Source organism: Dipodomys spectabilis, unplaced genomic scaffold (assembly GCF_019054845.1).
Source record: "Dipodomys spectabilis isolate Male_0828 unplaced genomic scaffold, ASM1905484v1 ptg000157l, whole genome shotgun sequence".
In the NCBI taxonomy this organism is placed as follows: Eukaryota; Metazoa; Chordata; class Mammalia; order Rodentia; family Heteromyidae; genus Dipodomys; species Dipodomys spectabilis.
The window spans coordinates 21,434,450-21,452,500 of record NW_024870834.1 but is presented as its reverse complement, the minus strand read 5'-3'; the positions used below and the strand labels follow the sequence as shown (position 1 = coordinate 21,452,500).

Here is an 18,051-nt window from a genome sequence, read left to right as displayed (position 1 = left end):
AAATATATTTAATACACTTGCCAAACATCATAGCTCAGTAACAGCACAAGAAGACTACTGGTTATTTCCCACCGTGTGATCATACGGCCTGAGAAAATAATGAAGTTCAAAGTAAAGTGCTTACTGAATTCATATGGTTTGGATGCCACTGCACAATTAAAATAGTACAGATGGAATCATCCATCATTCATTGGTGGCCATCTGTGTTCCCTTCCTCAGTGTATAGCATAGGTATGCAGTAGGTCCACACCACCTACTCTAACAAGGTATCACAGAGTGAGTAGCCTAAACAACAAACTTTTCTCTATCACAGTTCTAGAAGCCGAGAGCTCCAAGGTGAGGATACTAACAGGTTTGGTTGCTGGTGAGGGTCTTCTCCCTGCTTCTAGATGGCTGCCTTCTATATATATGTTCTTCCTAGGGTTAGGTTTCTGCCCCAGAAAAATGGCCCTTCCCTTGTTCTCCCACGGGGCACATGTAGCCCCGTCCCTAGAAGTCCCTCCCAGCATCTGGGGGCCATGGGAGGTTCCCCAGGCTCTGAGATCATTGCTATGGCCACACTTCCCTATATAGTCAATCTCCACCGTTAGCTCCACCCCTTGCAGCCTTTCCCTTCCCTTTCTCTCATCCCCTCCCCCCCTTTCCCTTCCCCTACACCCTCTATCTTATGTAGGCCGGTAATTATGTTCCCCCCATCCCCCATAAACTCTTTCCTGGTGAACCATACGGCAGTCTCCTTTTGGTGAACTTTACAGCTAGTAGTAGAGAGAGAGCACTCTTGTCTCTTCCTGCTTTTACAAGGACATGGATCCTATGACAAAGCTCAGCCTTCATGATCTCATCTGAACTGCTTATGCAGTCCCTGAGACCATCTTTTAGGAGAGATTCGTTCTGGCTCATGGGTTCAGAGGTGTCAGTCCATCATGGCAGGGAGGGTGTGGCCTAGCAGAGTAGTTCACATCCTGACTACCAGGAAGCAGAGAGAAGGAGATCGGAAAGGCCTGGGGATAAGATACCCCTGATGATTTGCTCCCGGTGACCTATGTCCTCTAACTAGGCCTCACTACAGTGAGTGAACTTTCTAGAAGCTTGCAAAATAGGGCCACAGCTGGAGGCCTAGGCTTTAACACATTCCTGCTGGGGGAACACCTCCTATTCAGATGCTGACATCTCCCAAAGCCAACCCTCCACTGGGACTTAGGCCTTCAACAATATGCATTTTGGTGGGACTCAAATTTAGTCCCTTAACAGCATGTTTATGCAAATAAGATGATTCTACCTTTTGCAACAGGGAAAATTGAAAGCTAAATCTTTTTCTTTTCTGTCAAGGGCCAGATAGTATAAATTTTAGGTGTAGTGAGTCATATGGGCTATGTCACACTTATTCAGTCTTACCAAACGAAAGTAGCTACAGTATAACAATAACACAAAGGAGCAAGTATGCCTTGCTCCCCCTACACTGCCCCCCACCAAAAAAGGGGTTAGGAATGGTTACTCTCCGGTAGGCATGAGAGACAGAGCAGAAGTCATTTGGGGGCTGTGGCAGCAACACAGCAATTCCCTCAAACATTTCTGTGGTGGCAGCTGAGAATTCCAGCCGAAGGTGGAGGGGAGTTGAGAGTTCCCACAGATGTTGGGGGTGGGGCAGGAAACTCCCACTGCCTTCCCTTTCCAGCACGGGTTGCCTGCAAAGTGGAGGTAGGGCAGAAGTTTCCCGGGGAAGAAGGTTAAAATCCATAGCAGCCATGCATGGCCAGCAAAGCTTTGCATGCAGATCTCCCAACTTGCTTGCCAATCATCTCTGGCTCATTCCACACCTGTGCCCAAATGCTTAGTGCTCAGGGCTTCAGTTGTGACCAAGACCTGGAGAAACTTATGTCCCCAGAAAGGGGCCTGGAGCCAGCATTCAGGCTCTTGATCCTTCTTTCTCTGAATTTCCTCCCCTCTGTTTGCTTATACCTTTAGAACTCGCCCACTCCCTTCCCAGCGTTGAGATCAGGAGTTCTGGGACTATCTCAATCTGTCACAATGTTCATATAGTAGTAGACTGAGTGACACGGCCTAGCCAGACCTATGCATTCGTTCATTGGGGTCTGGGGTCTTTTTAATTTGACCACATGCGCTATTAGAGAAAGTTAATTACCTATGCTGGCTTCTTGTGGAAATATTTCACAAGATGCCCACTCAGCATGGGCAAGGGCCCCACATTTGCACTGCTGTTTTGCTGATCCATTTGGCTTTTTTTTTTTTTAATTTGGGCCCAGACCCAATCTTCCATAAAGGACTGTGGGCTGTGACCATAGCCCTCAGCTGTTTACTGATGCTCCAATGTGACAGATTCAGCCTGGTGAGGATGGGCTGGAATTGTTTGTTGAAGGCCTCAGATCTCTATTCCACAGAGTGATGTCTATCCACCACAGGGCACCAGAGGACCACACTGCCACCTGCTTGCTACCTTAGTTTTCAAAATCAGAACGAAGTTATCTCCACTGCCTGCTAAGGATTTTGGAGATATCCAAAAGGCTAATAGCCCTGAAAATTCTTTGAAAGAATGAAAAATTATCTATTTATAAGTGTGAACTCAGAAAAATTAATGGTATTATCCTTCCCTGGAGTCTCATAATTCCAAGCTAACTTCAAGAAGAAATTCTCTCAAGAAGATGCTTGCTCTTACAGGGAAAGTGTATAGGAGCTAGATGTTGTGGTAGGAGGTGGTGTTTAAGCTTCTACCTGAGAACCTGAACTTCCTCAATTTGGAGGAAGGAGGAACCAGATGGGGGCTTTGAACAAAAGGGGGTGCATCAGATGGTGGCAGGCAGAATGGGCCAGGGCCAGGAAAGAGATCTGAATTAAGGGGCTAGGAACATAAGACTTTGCTGGCTTTTTGTCTTTGGAGATCATTAAAACACAAGAATCCAGGGCTTCCTCTTAGGACTTGAGCCTCTTTCCAGAGCCTCCAGGGCCTCTGAAAGGGAAAGGTGAGTCAAGTCACCAGCAGAATAGCTGCCTGCCTTCAATTTCAAAAGCCTCTGCGTATCCAAGGATGTTCCAAGGACTGTGTCTGTGAGTCCATGCAATTGTTTGTCTATCTCCATATCCATCTATTGCATGAATATGAATATTCATTCTCCCAGTTGAGTTGAGGGACCTTGATCTATAAGGCTATGAGATCCATGCTGAAAGAAACGACAGAAAATCAGATGGCTTTCTGTCATCAGAGCCTGACTACAAGAACATCATTCTATTTTTCCCCCAACTACTGGGGATAGGAATTAGGACCTTGCACTCTTGTCTTTCTCCTCTCAAGGCTGGTACTCTACCACTTGAGCCATACCTCTATCCCCAGACTTTGGCTATTAATTGGAAATAAGAGCCTCATGGATATTTCTTCCCAGGCTGACTTCGAACCTTGATCCTCAAATCTCAGTCTCCTGAGTAGCTAGGATTACAGGTGTGAGTCACCACAGCCTAGAAAGAATATCATTCTTTACAAACATTAAAGAAAGGCCACTGAGATAGGATTGGATGGGCAATCTGCCCCTCAAATGGATTGACACTCGAATCGGATGGCCCAATCACACTCATTGGTTTTAGTTTCTGCAAGTTCCCACCTCACCTTCCTTGCTGCCCAATCCTACCTCTTTCCTGACCTGAAGTAAAGCTAAGACACTCTACTGTGTACCTGGAGTCTCTGAACAATCCAGACCTCTGGACTTGATGAGAGCAGGAATTTGGTCTTCTTTGCCTTTCACAATATCTTACAATAGTGTGGTTTGAAGGGGTTGTTTTGTTTTGGGTTTTTTTTTTAGAAAACAATTTTCTTGACAACTCAGTTGAGAATTGTGACACTTTTAGCTATCCCTTGCATTGAAAAGGGGGGAAGGGGTAATTTGTCCCTTTATTTAAACTCTGAATAAGTGAGAGGGGAAAAAAAAACCAGAGTAGGTCATCAATAAAGACAAGCTAACTTAAACTTACAATTATACCAAATGCATCAAAATTTGGAATACTCACTAACTGCCAGATGTTCTGGCCTCTGGCAAAATACAGATGTACAGGCCGGTCCCTTCCTTAAGCAGCCCTAAATCTAAATTATCAGAACTCTACTTAGCCACCATCATCAATTCATAAACGATCAAAGAGAACCTCAAGGCCAGAATGAGGTCTGGGTGATAAAAGAGCTTAGAAAGTCAGCCTCAAGTATATGCAGACAAGAAGCCCCTAGCTAAATTTTCTATTACTACTTACACTTGGATGTTTAAAAGCAATGTGAAACAGGGTGAGGTGGTTCATGCTGGTAACATCTCTCACTTAAAAAGATAGAGAGAGGAAGAGTGTCATTCAAGGCCAAGTTCATGAGACAAGACATCAGTCAATCGGCTGAGCAAGTTGGTACATGCTTATCATCCATCCCAGCTAGGTAGGAGGCATAGGTAAGAAGATCTGAGGCTGGCCCTGGGCAAAAAACCCAAGATGACATCTGAAAAATAACTAAAACAAAACAAAACCGCAAAACAAAGACATAAACAAAAAAGAAAAGTGGAGGAAAGGGTATATGAATGGCTCAAGTGGTAGAGTGCCTGTCTAGCAAGCACAAAGCCCCTAGTTCAAATCCCAGTACCATAAATAAAGAAACAAATGCCATTTGATTAAGGATGCACAATTTCTTACAGTTGATTCATTTCAAAGCCAAAGCACCACAGCGTACAATTTTCTGCTTGCTCAGATTACTCAGAAGTCACAGTCTTCCAGCTCTGGTAAAGGCTGTTCATCTTTGCCCCAGTGCTGCTTCTGGCAACATTGTATGCCAGGATCACAAGGCCCTACCAAGTTTCCTGGTATTAAGCCTCAATTGGAGGGCATTTCCTGGTCGACTCCCAAGTGAGACATATCTTAATAAAGCACGCCGTAGCTCTCCTTGCTGCTTATTCCTTTTATCCTGTGGGTGGTGTTATTCTAGGGAGATGAACAGCCCAGGAAAGGACACATTTTGAAAAGAATAAATCAGTTGTTGGTGATCTTGTTCTGTTTATTACCATGCAGACCAGGAATGCCTAAAGAGAAAGGAATCAGAGAATTAAATCCCAAAGTTTCTTTGTTGCTACTTCTGAGCAGATTTCCTGCGGCAAATCTTAAGACCTTGGAAAAGAAAAGGAATGTGATTTTCTTAGTTAATACACATAGCTAAAAAGCCATGCATCCCAGCAGGCAGTGGTGGCTCATGCCTGTAATCCCAGCTACACAGGAAGCTGAGATTGAGGGATCATAGTTCCGAGAGACTTGTATCTCTAGTTAACCAGCAAAAGGCTGGGGGTATGGCTCAAGTGTTAGAGGACCAGCCTGAAGCAAAAAAGCTAGTACTGCCCCCCCCCCCCCACTAAAAAACATACAGTGAAATTGCCATGATGTTACCTAATTTACTAGTAGGGTTTGAACAGCATGAAAATCCTGGGCCCTCTGGCTGGGTGTTGAATGTTTATCTCTAAGATGTATTACAGAATGAAAGGCAAATGATCATTTACTCTTAAATCTTCTCGTGACCTTGAATGATAAGTGGAAGCAGGCAGCCTCCATGTTCTTCTCAGAAGGCCAACACAACCCAGACAATATGTTGTTATTAAATTACCACATGATCCTGAAATGGTCATGCACAGATGCATCCATGAGCAACAATAACCTTATGTAGGTGGCCATGTCCCCTTGGGAACTTTCCTGTGTTTACCAGGCACAGCTGGAATTGTGAGTGACTTCAGTACCTTCCCACTGGGCAGTATCTGGTCCTACAAGCCCCACATTGAAATGAGCTCATTTAGACCTGAGGTCTCAGGTCTGAAAGAGAACCTCTGGTAGAAGATAGTTGAGTATCTTCCAAGGTGAGATCCAAGGATACAGATTTGCTACTCATGGCTTCCTAACCTAACCCATCTGCCCTCAGTGCTTTGCCAGTTGGGGTCTTGGCTCTAAAGGATGTCCACCACTTCCTTCAAGCGTGGAGGGGCGTGGGAGGCTGGGTACGTGGTGTGTGGCTGCTGTGAGTGAGAGTCCGGAGCCTGGACCTTCGCCATGAACTCGGGCACCTCCATCATCACCATTGCTCATGGTGGTGGTTGTGGATGGCTCTCAGAAGGGAGTGGTGGGTAGGGTTTATGCCTGGCATTAAGATGGCTCAGATGCAGCATGGGAGAGCAATCTCCATGACCACACCTGGAGAGACTTACTTTGTCTCAACCAGGGAACACTAATCTGCTTTGAAACCCAAATCAAAGTCAATGAGAAGTCAAGATCCCTGAAAAGCACTACCTTGATGCAGGAAGAACGTGTGCACTGGGTTCCATGCCAGTTCTGCATTGACTCTGAGGAGCTCAGAGCACCTGCTGGAGACTCAGTCCTCTGATCTGTCAAACACGAAGCCTGGCTCCGGAGTGAACAGTGCCCACAGGGAGATTAGTCCAGCTGGACCTCGCTCTTCAGTCCTCCCTGCCTCCTCTCCTCTCTTTGTCCCCCAGCCTTCGGTCTCACCTACACGTCATCTCCCACAAGGACAGTCACAATGGGAGAGTTTTATTCCTTGATGTGTAGAGTAATCTTTGTTGTGTGTGCACTTCTGCATTTCTGCATTTAAAATGAGATGGACAGGGCTAGAAAGGGCCAAGCAGGAACCTCAGCCTGAGCCTCTGGCACCCAGCCCAGTTCCTTTTCTATCACCCCACACAACACAGCACATTCTGTCCTCCTCTTCCCCTTCAAGGGATTCTAAGGGGTCCAGCAGCTCCCCCAACGTCTCTGTGTTATTCCAAGGAAGCTTAAAAATGGAGGGCAAAGAGAAGGCACAAACACCTGCAGGAAGAAAAATAGGACACTTGAAAATCACAACAAGGGCCCTTGGCCGCCGTACACCGCTCCAGCTGAGTGGTTTCCCGCTCTAGGAGGGTGTCGGAAGCCGAGAGATGAGATCTTCCCTGTGTTCGGAGCCCAGAGCTAGGGAGGATGTAAGGGTATCCGCAAGTGGCTCAGCTGCTCCCTCGTGCTGTGGTCCAGAGCCCCAGGCATTTGTCTAATTACCTTCCTCATCTCCTGTCAGAGACACTGTGTTTTGTCTAAACAGAAAGGAGATTTCCAAAGGAGGACTCTCACCGCAGAATATTGATCTGTAGCAGGTGTAGTTTGGAGGCCATGGGTACTGCTCGCTCGCTCGCTCCAGCTCCCACGTGTGTCCTAGACCCCACTGATCCCCATTGTTTTTGCTTCTGCCTTAGCAGCCCAGGCAAGCAGAGAAGCCCATCCGCAGAGAAGCCTGGCCCAAGAAGGGAAAATGAAGGTGGTGTGTCTCATCAGGGTGACATCCTGTACTACAACTGTCACCCACTACAGGGGTGTGTGTCCCTCCCACCCCGACATCTGGTGTAGTTTAGACACAGCTTTCTCCACATGTTGGGGGGACCGGCCTCATCCACTGAACCCCGGTGCAGTGTGACCTCTGGCAGTCCTGCCTGTTCATAGGCAACTCAGTCATCTGTCTGATAGGAAGAGGAAGATGGAGGACAGAGAAGGGGAAGGGGAAAGGAGGGGCAAAGACTTAATAAAGAAAAGCAAAAGCAAAACCAAAAACCTTCTTTTTCTCCAACCCTGTAGGACTTCCCTCTCCGAGGAGACTGGGCTGGTCTTGCCAATGGCTCCCTTGCACTTTGCAGATTCTAAGTCTGCGTTTCCCTTAAGACCAGTTGTCTGCAGAAGAGGGGAAACAAACCAGAGCCCCTCATAAATCAGTAGAGGTCACCGCCAAGAGCTTTGTACACTTGCTGTCCTTGGCAATGATAAACTCATTGCATTTGGGAAATGTCCAGAGACCCTGAGTCTGATCTTAATTCTCATTCCCAGAAAAATCACAGCTCTCGGCAACACCACCCCCCTACACACACACACACCCCACCCCTGTTTACTGTCTTTGTGTTTCCTAGACAAAGCTGGCAAGGAGGAAGGAACATAGTTCCATGGCTGGAGATCTCCACGGCTGCATTTCTTGGTGTGGGGGAGGAGAAGCAGGGCAAGGGATTCACAGGAGAAAAGGAGGTCCAGACCAGAGGAAGGCTGAAGTCTTGTGCCCTGGCAGCGATCTGAGGGATTCTGTTTTTGGTCAGACCTGAGTCTTAGTGCTATTCTTCATTGCTCCATTGGGAGATGCTTTGAGACTATAATCATGATGAGGGGTCAGCAATGGGGTTGGCAGGGAGAAGCTCCTCACAGATCCACTGTCCAATAAATTGTGCTTGCTCGCGCTCTCTCTCTCTGTCTCCCTGTCTCTCTGTCTCTGTCTGTCTGTCTGTCTCTGTCTGTCTCCCTCCCTCCCACTCCCCCTCTCTCTCTCTCTCTCTCTCTCTTTCTCTCTCTCCCTTCTCCATACCGCCTTTGTCTTGAGACCTGGTTTTGGAGTTGGCCATACAACATAGGGAGGTAGTAGGTAGCAGGGCCTGAACTGCTCCTTGGTCTCCACACATCAACAGTGGACCCTCTGTTTGCTGGCCTTTCCATCCCTGCCCTAGATCATCCTTCCTATCCCAATCAGTCTGACTGTACAACTGTGATACCACACCACCCCAGCGCCATGGAATCGGGAGACATTTTTATGGGTGTACTTAGTCTTCCTGCCTGAGTTTTCTGGTTCATCAATCAGCTTTTCCTACCCAGTTATCCGCAATCATACCACCTGTACTTGCTCTTTTTTGCATCCCTTAGCTCTATTGCCTATGTGGTTCTTGGTGTAAAGTCTGCTTTGCCCATTGAATCTTAGCTATGTGACAACAGAGTCTTCTTTGTCTTGTTCTGGCTGTAACCTCAGTGCCTAACACAGTACCTGGCACCCAATAGACGTTCAATAAATATTTGCTTAATATTTTCATGGTGACATGTTTAGGCCTCTTTTTATCCTTCTCTGTTTCAATGGACAGAGTCTTTCCTTTCTTGCCCACTAGACCATAGGAGTTAGGGTGGAAATTTGTTGCTAAGGTCAGAAGGGCTGAGTTAAGAAGGGTTCTCTTAGGCCTCTTCTGGAAACAGAAGGGGTAGCGGGAGATATAATACCAGTGATTTAGATTCCCAGGAAAAGCCAAACCGGAAGCAGCTGACACATTTGGAACAGGGTTTTGGAGAGAGTCCAAGTATGAAGATGACCATTTCCAAATGATTCAGGAGCTCCCTGGCTCCGTCGCCTAGACAGAAGTGATGTGTGACACAAGAAAAGAGACAGGGGGTCATTTTCACCCAGGGTTACCATTTTACCTAAGAGCTAACACTAGATCAACATCAAGAGATGGCAATCAACGGCAAAAACCCATAACACCCTTCAGTGGGGACTCTGGGGCTGTAGCACCAACGAGCCAAGCTGTTTGCACTCCTCGGTGTGGCATGCAATCCTTTCCCTCCCATACAAAGAACAGAAACTTTAGCCTACAGTAAGCCACTGCCCGCCTAGAGCTGGCAAACTTGCGAAGCATTCGATTCAGCTATGTGTATTTAGCGTGTTTTCTGCCACTTTAGCAAAAATACTCGTGTCGGTGTTCTTCAACAACTAAAGACATTTATTGAACGAACATCCCAGGGTTAGACAGCATGTATGTTGGGGCTCTGTCACAGCATGGCAGACAGCCTCAGGGCAGGAGTATGTGTGAGGAGAGACTACAGAGTGAGGCAGGAAACAGGAGGTAGTCAGGAGCCAGTCTCTCTCCTTTTTATAGCAACATCTGCAGGAACTAACCTAGCCCTGGGAGAACTACATTCATCCTTTCCAAGGATACCAGAGGTGGCATCCTACCCCTAACCCCAATGAGATAACTACCTATCTCTTAAAGGTTTCATCACCACGCAACATTGCCAGTGAAGATGAAGCTCCCAGCACCTGAACCACACCCATATCATCGCACCGTATAAATCCAAGGAAATGTTTGACCCTATAATGGTCACCTGCATCTATAAAAGATTAAAAAGCCATACTGTTCTCATTCCCCAGGAATTTATGCTAGGGTCGGCTGGATTTTTTTTTTGTGAAACTTCCAGAAATGTGTTCCATAGGAAGTTTGTAAAATCAGAACATGTCTGGCCCATCAAAGTCATCTCAGCATTGAGCCACTGTGCAATTTCACTTGATTCCTTGCCGTTCAGCCATTCTCATTGGGGAGGTTACTCATTGGCTTTTGTAACTATGAGGTTCTCTTAGGAAGCAGATTCCAACTGTACTCTCTCTTTTTTTTTCCTCTTAATTCCTGTCTTTAAGTAGTTGTACAGAGGGGTTTCAGTTCAACACATCCGCCAGGGTATGCACACAGTGCATTCTGACCCATGTCATTCCTCCCATCATTCTCCCCCCTCCCTCCCAACTCCACCCAAATGGGATTCTTTGGGGGTATAGATGACCCTACGTGTAACCAAGGCATTTAATTTTTTTCACTGATCAATATAGTAAAAACTATGTTTATGGTATAAACAGTGTTTAACGTGTATATACATGGTGGAATAACCAAGTCAAGCAATTTAGCATACACATTACCTCACAGAGTTGGTTTGGGATTACCACTTAAAATCTTCTCTGTTCGCAATTTTCAAAGGTGCAGCACGTGGTGGGGAGCTCAGGAACTTATGATATATGATAGACCTCTTGAGCCTCTTCCTCCTGTCTAACTGAAATCTTGGGTCCTTTGATCAACAGTCCCCCAACCTCACACTTTTCCCCAGCAGCCTCTTCCACCACCGTTCTACTCTGGGCTTCTATGTGCTAATACTTGGAGCTTCCATACACAAATGGTAGCCATGCATTATTTGTCTTTTTGCATCTGGCTTATGACTGTTGGTTCATCCATGCCACGGGTAATGGCAGAATTGTTTGCTCTTTTAAGGCTGGACAGTATTCCTGTGTGTGTGTGTGTGTGTGTGTGTGTGTGTGTGTGAGACAGTATTCCAGTGTGTGTGTATGTGTGTGTGTATGTGTGTGTGTGTGTGTGTGTGTGCGTGTACCTTGTCTCCTTTGCGGGTTCTTCAGTTGATAGGCAGTCAGGCTGTGCTCTGAACTTCCTTTGATGCTGGTTAAAGGTCTCTGCATTCCCTGGGCATTGCACTGGCCTTGATTGGACAAACATCTTGAAAATATTCTACTCAGCTGAGGACCTGGCTCTGTGTAGAGTAGCCCAGGAAGAGGCCCCCAACCACAGATCCTGCCTCTCAATCATGGACCAACTCTACTGAGCATGGAAGCCTTTGCCCAGCTTCATGGAGTGAGCAGTGAGGACCATAGAACTGGGGTTAGTTAAGGCGGTGCTGCCTCCCAGGTGAACCCCACCCTCCCTCCGAGCCCCTCTCTTGGGACAGTCAGATTTTTCTGTGCAGTTGAGGTAAATTCTACTGCAGTGGAGAAAGGAGCTTCTAGAATTCTCACTTTTAATGGGACAAAGTTTTCCTGCCCTTGATGTTAGGAAGGGATGGTGTGCTGGAGGTCAAGGGTGAAATCTGTCACCAAGAGCAAACTGTAGATGCCTCTAGAAGCCCCAGAGAAGACACATGGCAACACCATGTATCATCCTGCCTGCTTCTCCCGGATGTCATCCTCAGGTCTGGCATATCTGCCCACATGACCTTAGATCTAGTCACTAAGAGCCCCCATCCAAGACAAGATAGCAGCCCTAAGATGATCATCTTGCATGTGGGGATATTTTTAAACTTTTTATTTAGAGACATTTGTAGATTTCACATGCAGTTATAACAAATAATATAGAAGGCCAGGCAGGGTGGTACATGTCTGTAATCCCAAATAGTCAGGAAGTAGAGATCAGGAAGGATCATGGTTCAAAGCCAGCTCAGGCAAAACCCCAGCAGAACCCTATCTCAACCAACTAGCCAGATATATGTGGTATGCCTCTGTAATATCAGCTATGGCATAGTCATAGCTAGGAGGATCTAGACTGAGACTGGCTCAGACAAAAATGGGAGAGCCTATCTAAAAAATAACTAAAACAGAAAAGGGCTAGAGGCAAAGCTTCAGTGATAGAGAACCTGCTTCACAAAAACAAAGACTTGAGTTCAAACCCCACTACCCTTAAAAAAATACCAAGAAGAAAGAAAGAATATAGAATTATATCATTTATCCAATACACGCTATGGCAACATATTGAAAACCAATCATACAGTATTTCACAGCCTGATATTGGCCTGGCTGCAGCCCAGTATTCCCAGTTCCATGTATTTATGTATATGTGTACATACTTAGAACTTTATCATATGCATAAGATGTGTCAAGATATAGAACCTTCCATCACTACAAAGAACCTTCCTGTCGCCTTTTGAACCCCCCTTCCTCCTCTTCTCCTTTCCCCTTCCCTCCTCCTTCCTCCCATCCTCCTCTTCCTCCCCCACCTTCTTCCTGGTAACTACTATCTGCTCTCATTTCTCTCATCCATCTTTCAAAAACACAGTAGAAATGCAGTCATACAGTGAGTGACCTGGAGATGGGTGTTTTCACCTTGAGATGCTTCCCAGTTGTTGGGGTATCTCAATCGTTTATTTCTCCTTATTGTACCTGGACCCCACTACTGCTTCTTTAGGACATGATCTTCATGGATCATTGAGTCTAGTTCATAAAACACACTCAGGTCCTTGGGCAGTCTTCTTTGGCTTTGGTTGACAGTTCTTTCTCCTGTCTCACGGCCTTCTTCCATCCCCAGGAGCACATCTACAAACTGATGAAGAGTGACAGCTACGCCCGCTTCCTTCGGTCCAATGCTTACCAGGACCTGCTGCTGGCCAAGAAGAAGGTATCTTTGGGAAGGGCAGGCTTGCCTTTCTTAGCTCTGTTGATTCTCGCTGCTGCTTGCTGCTGGTGTGAAATGAGAAAAAATCATCCGTTGGGTTTTATTTTTCTCCTTTCTTTTTCCCCTTTTTCCCCTGTTCCTCTCCAGAAGGAAACAGTTAGGATCGTCACCACTTAGCTTTCCCCCAGGGACCAGGCTGGTCCCCATTGCCTCTGTCTGCGTGGTTTGTCCACCAGGTAGGCAGCTGTGACCAAATATCACAACCACATTAGCACAGCACACGATGCTGGGTTCACACTGACCCCAGAAAAGTCTTCCATCAGAGAGAGCCTTTCACAGCCAAATGTGGCCCCTTCCTCCTAATCCTCTCCCCCACCTGCCTAGAGAGGAGTATGAGGAAGATCAGGGCAGTCCCTCATTGGGCAGAAAGCCTTGTTGGTTTCCAAGAGACCATCATCAGTATTTGAAGTCACCTCTGGATTAGTCCCTCCTTCTCACCTCCTCCCTCACCCTCAGCCACCTCCACAGGTTTTCCCTTTTCTATCAACCAATAGGTAAATTGCACCCTATCTCCTACCTCCTCCCCCACTAAGAATGAAGGCATGCCTCCTACTGCCCTTAGAGTCATGGGTCTGGAGGGTCCAGGAAGCTGTGCAATGTGATGAATGAAGTTCATTCCTCTGATCCTCCCAGACCTCAAATTAAGGGATGTTCTTGGGGTAGAAAATCAATATCCTTGCCATCTGGAGTTCTTTTCCAAGACAATGACAGAACCTATGTTCCCCCTCCATTTCGTCCTAAGAATCTCCAGGCATGGGTGATCTGTAACTCATCATCTCAGTGGGCTTAGAGCATCTTCTGATTTTAGGGTGGGCTCACCACGTGATTAAAGTCCAGGTCCTAGAGCACTTCATAGCCCCGGCCAGGGAAGAGGACGAATCTGCCTCACACGTCTGCCAAGAGCAGCTCCTGGTGGATTTGGAGGCCAAGCCTACGTGTCGATTCTTCCCCCATTTTTTCCCTTCTCCTATTCCAGAGGAAGGGAGAGTTGCTGTGAAGGACCAGATTCTCAAGAGATGGGTGAGCTGGGTTTTCAGGACTCTGGAACAATGAAACACCAATGAAGATGGGATCCAGGGAAGTTCAGGGAGGCCAGGGCCAGCCAGAGGAGACAAACCCTCCGTGAGCTGCAACTCAGTGGCCAGGGGACAAGAATAATAGGCACAACATGACAGACCTAGAATCAGCCTGACGAGCACACCACACACACACACACACACACACACACACACACACACACACACACACACACAGGGGCTACCAATAGGATTTAAGCTGAGCACTGCCATATTACTATGGTTCCCAGGCCAGGAAACCAGGCTCTTTAAGTCCTTGTACAAGAGGAAAGCCCACCCCTAGAATGGGGTGGCATGTTGTTGGTGTTGTGTTGTCCTTCTGCATTCTCCTACCTGTCTTCCTAGCAGCTTGCTGAGTGGCCGTGGCACGGCTACCAAGGAAGCCCTCCGACTCTGTCTGACAGATGGCTGCCTTTGCCCACCCCCCCCCCCCCACACCTCCTGCACATCTGCAGACACCTGGCTGCTTCCTCAGCTACCCAGTTTTAGTTGTCTGCTGGGGGCATGTGTGTATCTGTGCAAGTGTGTGTTCTCTGAATTTTCCCAGCCTCGGGCCAGGGACCCTGGACCAGGGCTCTAGGACAAGCCAGCAGGTTATCTGGGGATGGAATTCTGCTTTTCCCAGGTAGGAAATGTGGGGAGATGATCAGGCACACCCCAGGTGTGAGAATGCAGCTGGGCTGAGGAGAACATTCAAGGCCTTTTTGCCTTCTCTTGTTCCTGTCCCAGAAACCTCAACCAGGAGTTCCCCAGGGAGGGTCCTGAGCCTCAGTCCTCATGAGGGAGTGTCATGTGCCTGGACAGGAAAAAAGCACTTTCTAACAAAACACACCACAGGCTGTCCTCTTCTGAGACCCAAGACCCTTTGTCACTGCCATGGATGGGCATAGTAGACCCTTCTGGCTCTAAGGACACAGAACAAGAAAAGAGATAGGAAGTCACTGAAGATAACAAACTCTTTTCAAGAGAGAAAATGAGCCAGATGCAGATGGCTCACACTGGAATCCTGGCTACGCAGGGGCTGAGATCAGAGGATCTCTGTTTAAAACTAGGCCAGGAAGACAAATCTGAGAGACTCTATCTCCAGTGAACTACCAAAACCTGAAAATGGAGCTGTGGTTCAAATGGTAGAGTACCAACCTTAAGGGGGAAAAATTTAAAAAACTAAGGAAGAGCTTGAGGCCCTGAGTTCAAGCCCCAGTAGTAGAGAGAGACAGCGACAGAGAGCAAAAGAGAGAGAGAAACAGAGTCCTGACCCAGACTCAAGGTAGCTGATGACTTCCCCTCCCCAGTGGTTGCATCCCTTCCCCCACTGCATACCACTAGCCCTGCCAGCTAGTCTGCTCTCTTGCAGTCTGATGTGGCTGCCTTCGGCCTCCAGGCTACAACCTTTCCAGCTTCTGTGTCCAGGCACAGCCAGGAAAGCAAGGAACAAAACAGCTCAGAGCTGGAGGCCTGCGCAAGGCCAGGCTACGGATACATCTCCTTTAGCATGAGTCCCAGTCCCTTCCCCCTCCCCCTCTCCAAGGAGGCACCGTTTCTCCTAGGATCCTGGTCTCTGTCTCTCCCGTTGGCTCTGCCAACAGCTCTGGCTGCTTCTTCTTTTCTCCTTTTTCGCCCCATTTGGCTTTCGTGTTTTGGTCTTTAGTTGTGGCTGCTGCTGCTGATTGGAAATCACATGTAAGCTGAAGACTTTTTTTTTCCCTGTATTTTTTCTCCCTATCTTTTTTCCCCCCTTCTCCTCCTCCTAAAGCCAGAAAGTGAGCAAGGTCGTAGAACTTCCCTAGAAAAGTTCACACGCAGTGTGGTAAGTTCAGTCAATTTTCTTCCCTCCACATTTCTTTTTGTTTTGTTTTTTTAATTTTCCCCCCCTGTCTTTTTCTTTTTGATTGTCGTCTTCTTTTGGGGTGGGGAGGGAATCAATGCTTTCCCCTCAACTCACCCTTTTTCTTTTGCGAGTGTCTGCAGCTTCTCTTCTGAGGATGGATTTTGCAAAAGAGCACGTGTTCCCCGCTGCAGAAGGTGCACAGCTGACCGCCCAGCCTCAGGCCAGGGCCTGTGATCTCTGTTCAAGGTTTTTGAGGAGGAAGGACCCCACTGCTTCTGAGCCTGTGCGGTTTGTGCATCTTCTGTAGCAGCCTGGGAGAAGGCCATCGAACATACCATGAAACAAATTGGCTTCGAACCATTGCTACATCTCAAAAAAAACAAAACCTCCAAATTTCCCTCTGTGAACTCTGACAGTTACACTGGTGTGGGTCGAAAGCTGATGTTTGCTATGTGGGCAGCTTCGGCTGCATGCAGAATGCGGCCATGCTGCATGGGTTCTGGCAGTGTGGTCTAGCTGGTGTATGTGTTAGTGGCCTCTGCATGAGCTCCAGCTTCCCTGCTAGATCCCTGTCGACTTCATCTGCATAGTGTGACCGGAGAGGAGGGCAGTAGCCCAGGCATGGCACTGTCCTGGGTTCTCCCCAGGGGCAAGGCCTTGTCAAGCTCCCCAGCCCCCAGTTCCTGATTGTGACAATGAGCAAAAACAGGCTATCAGTTCATGACTCTTATAGGAAAGTGTGCTTCCCTTCCTCCCACTCCTCCTGCAGATGCAAGAGGTAGAGACCCACAGACTGAAAGAAGGGAGCCCAGGGTAACAACCAGTGAGGCCCGCATGGAAATTCTAGAGCCTGATCTATGGAATAACACATACCCTTTTCCCTTCCCATGTTGGGCTCTCCAAAATTTGAGCATAGGGCTTAGTGCATAGAAAGCATTCTATCAAAGGCTCACTCATAAGCCACTGTGCCAGGCACGGGTGGCTCATGCCTATAGTTCTAGCTACTCAGGAGGCTGAGATCAGAGAATTGCGGTTTGAAGCTTAGCTTGGGTAAGAAAGGCTGTAAGACTCTTATCTCCAATTAATCAGCAGAAAAAGCCGGAAGTGGTTCTGTGGCTCCAGTGGTGGTAGCGTGCTACCCTTGAGCAAAAAGGAGCTCAGGGACAGTGCCCAAGCCCACCCAGGACTGGTTAAAAAAAATGCCACTGAGTTTCTGTGGTCTTGTCTACCCTGCTAGTCTCAAACCACAGAGAACCAACATGGCAGCTAGGAACTGGGAACGGGTACAGAAAACTGACTACATGGCACTGGCTACATTTCCTCTTGCCAAAGAGTAGAAAACTAGTGGTGCTAATTTGCTGTTTTACCACCTCTAATGCAAAGGAAGTCTTTGTAAACCTTGACTACTGTCTCATTAGTGGATTTATTTCATCCTTTAAACATAAAAACTCTGAGCATCTTGGATCAAAAAGTAATCTTGCCGTTTAGCCGTCGTACTTAGATGTGTTTTACCTGTCTTTAAATAGTATTTTGCATTTGCTATAAAACCATAAATAACTCCAGTAGATGGCAGTTAGAATGTGGTATTCATTCTTTCTCTTTGGAGGTCTTCCCATTCCATAGTCTTTCCTCCTTGGAAATTAGAACATGCAAAATGCAAGGCTAGCAAGCCCCTGGTCTGCCCTCAGGACTGGTTTGGCATAGCCATATGACTTCCCACACCAAGAACATGCCACAGGCTGTTTGAGGCAAGACCTATGGGAGAAAGTTATGGAGTCTTTCTCTATTTTGAGATCCAACTGCTATGAATGGATGATGTTTCTCGAGATTTGCTGAGCCAAGAATGTACTATGAAGGAACTCGTACTCTGAGGTGAAATCTGAGAAAGAAAAGCAGAGCTTTTCTGTGCAGATAGGCAGAACTCTGACAGCCTGGGAGAGTTTCTTCAGGTTGACTTTGTGTGGGCTGAGGATATGAGAGGATAAATCTAGTACTTGGACAAGATGCCATCTTCAGGCTACTTTTCAAGAGAAATAGATATCAGGAAAGGCTAGAATGGGCTTAATAATGATCAGCAAGGGCAATTTATTAATGTCCCTTCATCTCAGAAGTGCTATTGGTTCAGTGGTTCTCCAAGGTCTGTTAACAAGGCAGAACAAGAAGGTACCCACAACTCTCCAAGTGTCACACACACACACACACACACACACACACACACACACACCCATATATACACGGAGGGCTGAAGGCGAAAAATACCTCCAATCTCCTGGGGTTTGGGGCATTAATATAAGAG

At 47.1% G+C, this 18,051-nt stretch overlaps 1 protein-coding gene across 3 annotated transcripts in view; it reads left to right on the top strand.

Annotated features, from left to right (window-relative positions):
• The window catches only part of Rgs6 (regulator of G protein signaling 6), a 507,674-nt gene that overhangs the window by 465,964 nt on the left and 23,659 nt on the right, over nucleotides 1-18,051 (top strand). For 2 of the 3 annotated variants that reach the window (XM_042692654.1, XM_042692655.1), the window contains exon 16: nucleotides 12,705-12,794. In XM_042692654.1, the coding sequence (XP_042548588.1) occupies nucleotides 12,705-12,794 (90 nt within the window). Of the gene's footprint in view, nucleotides 1-12,704; nucleotides 12,795-15,680; nucleotides 15,735-18,051 lie in introns of all 3 variants that reach the window. The other variant, XM_042692656.1, reaches the window with a different exon arrangement.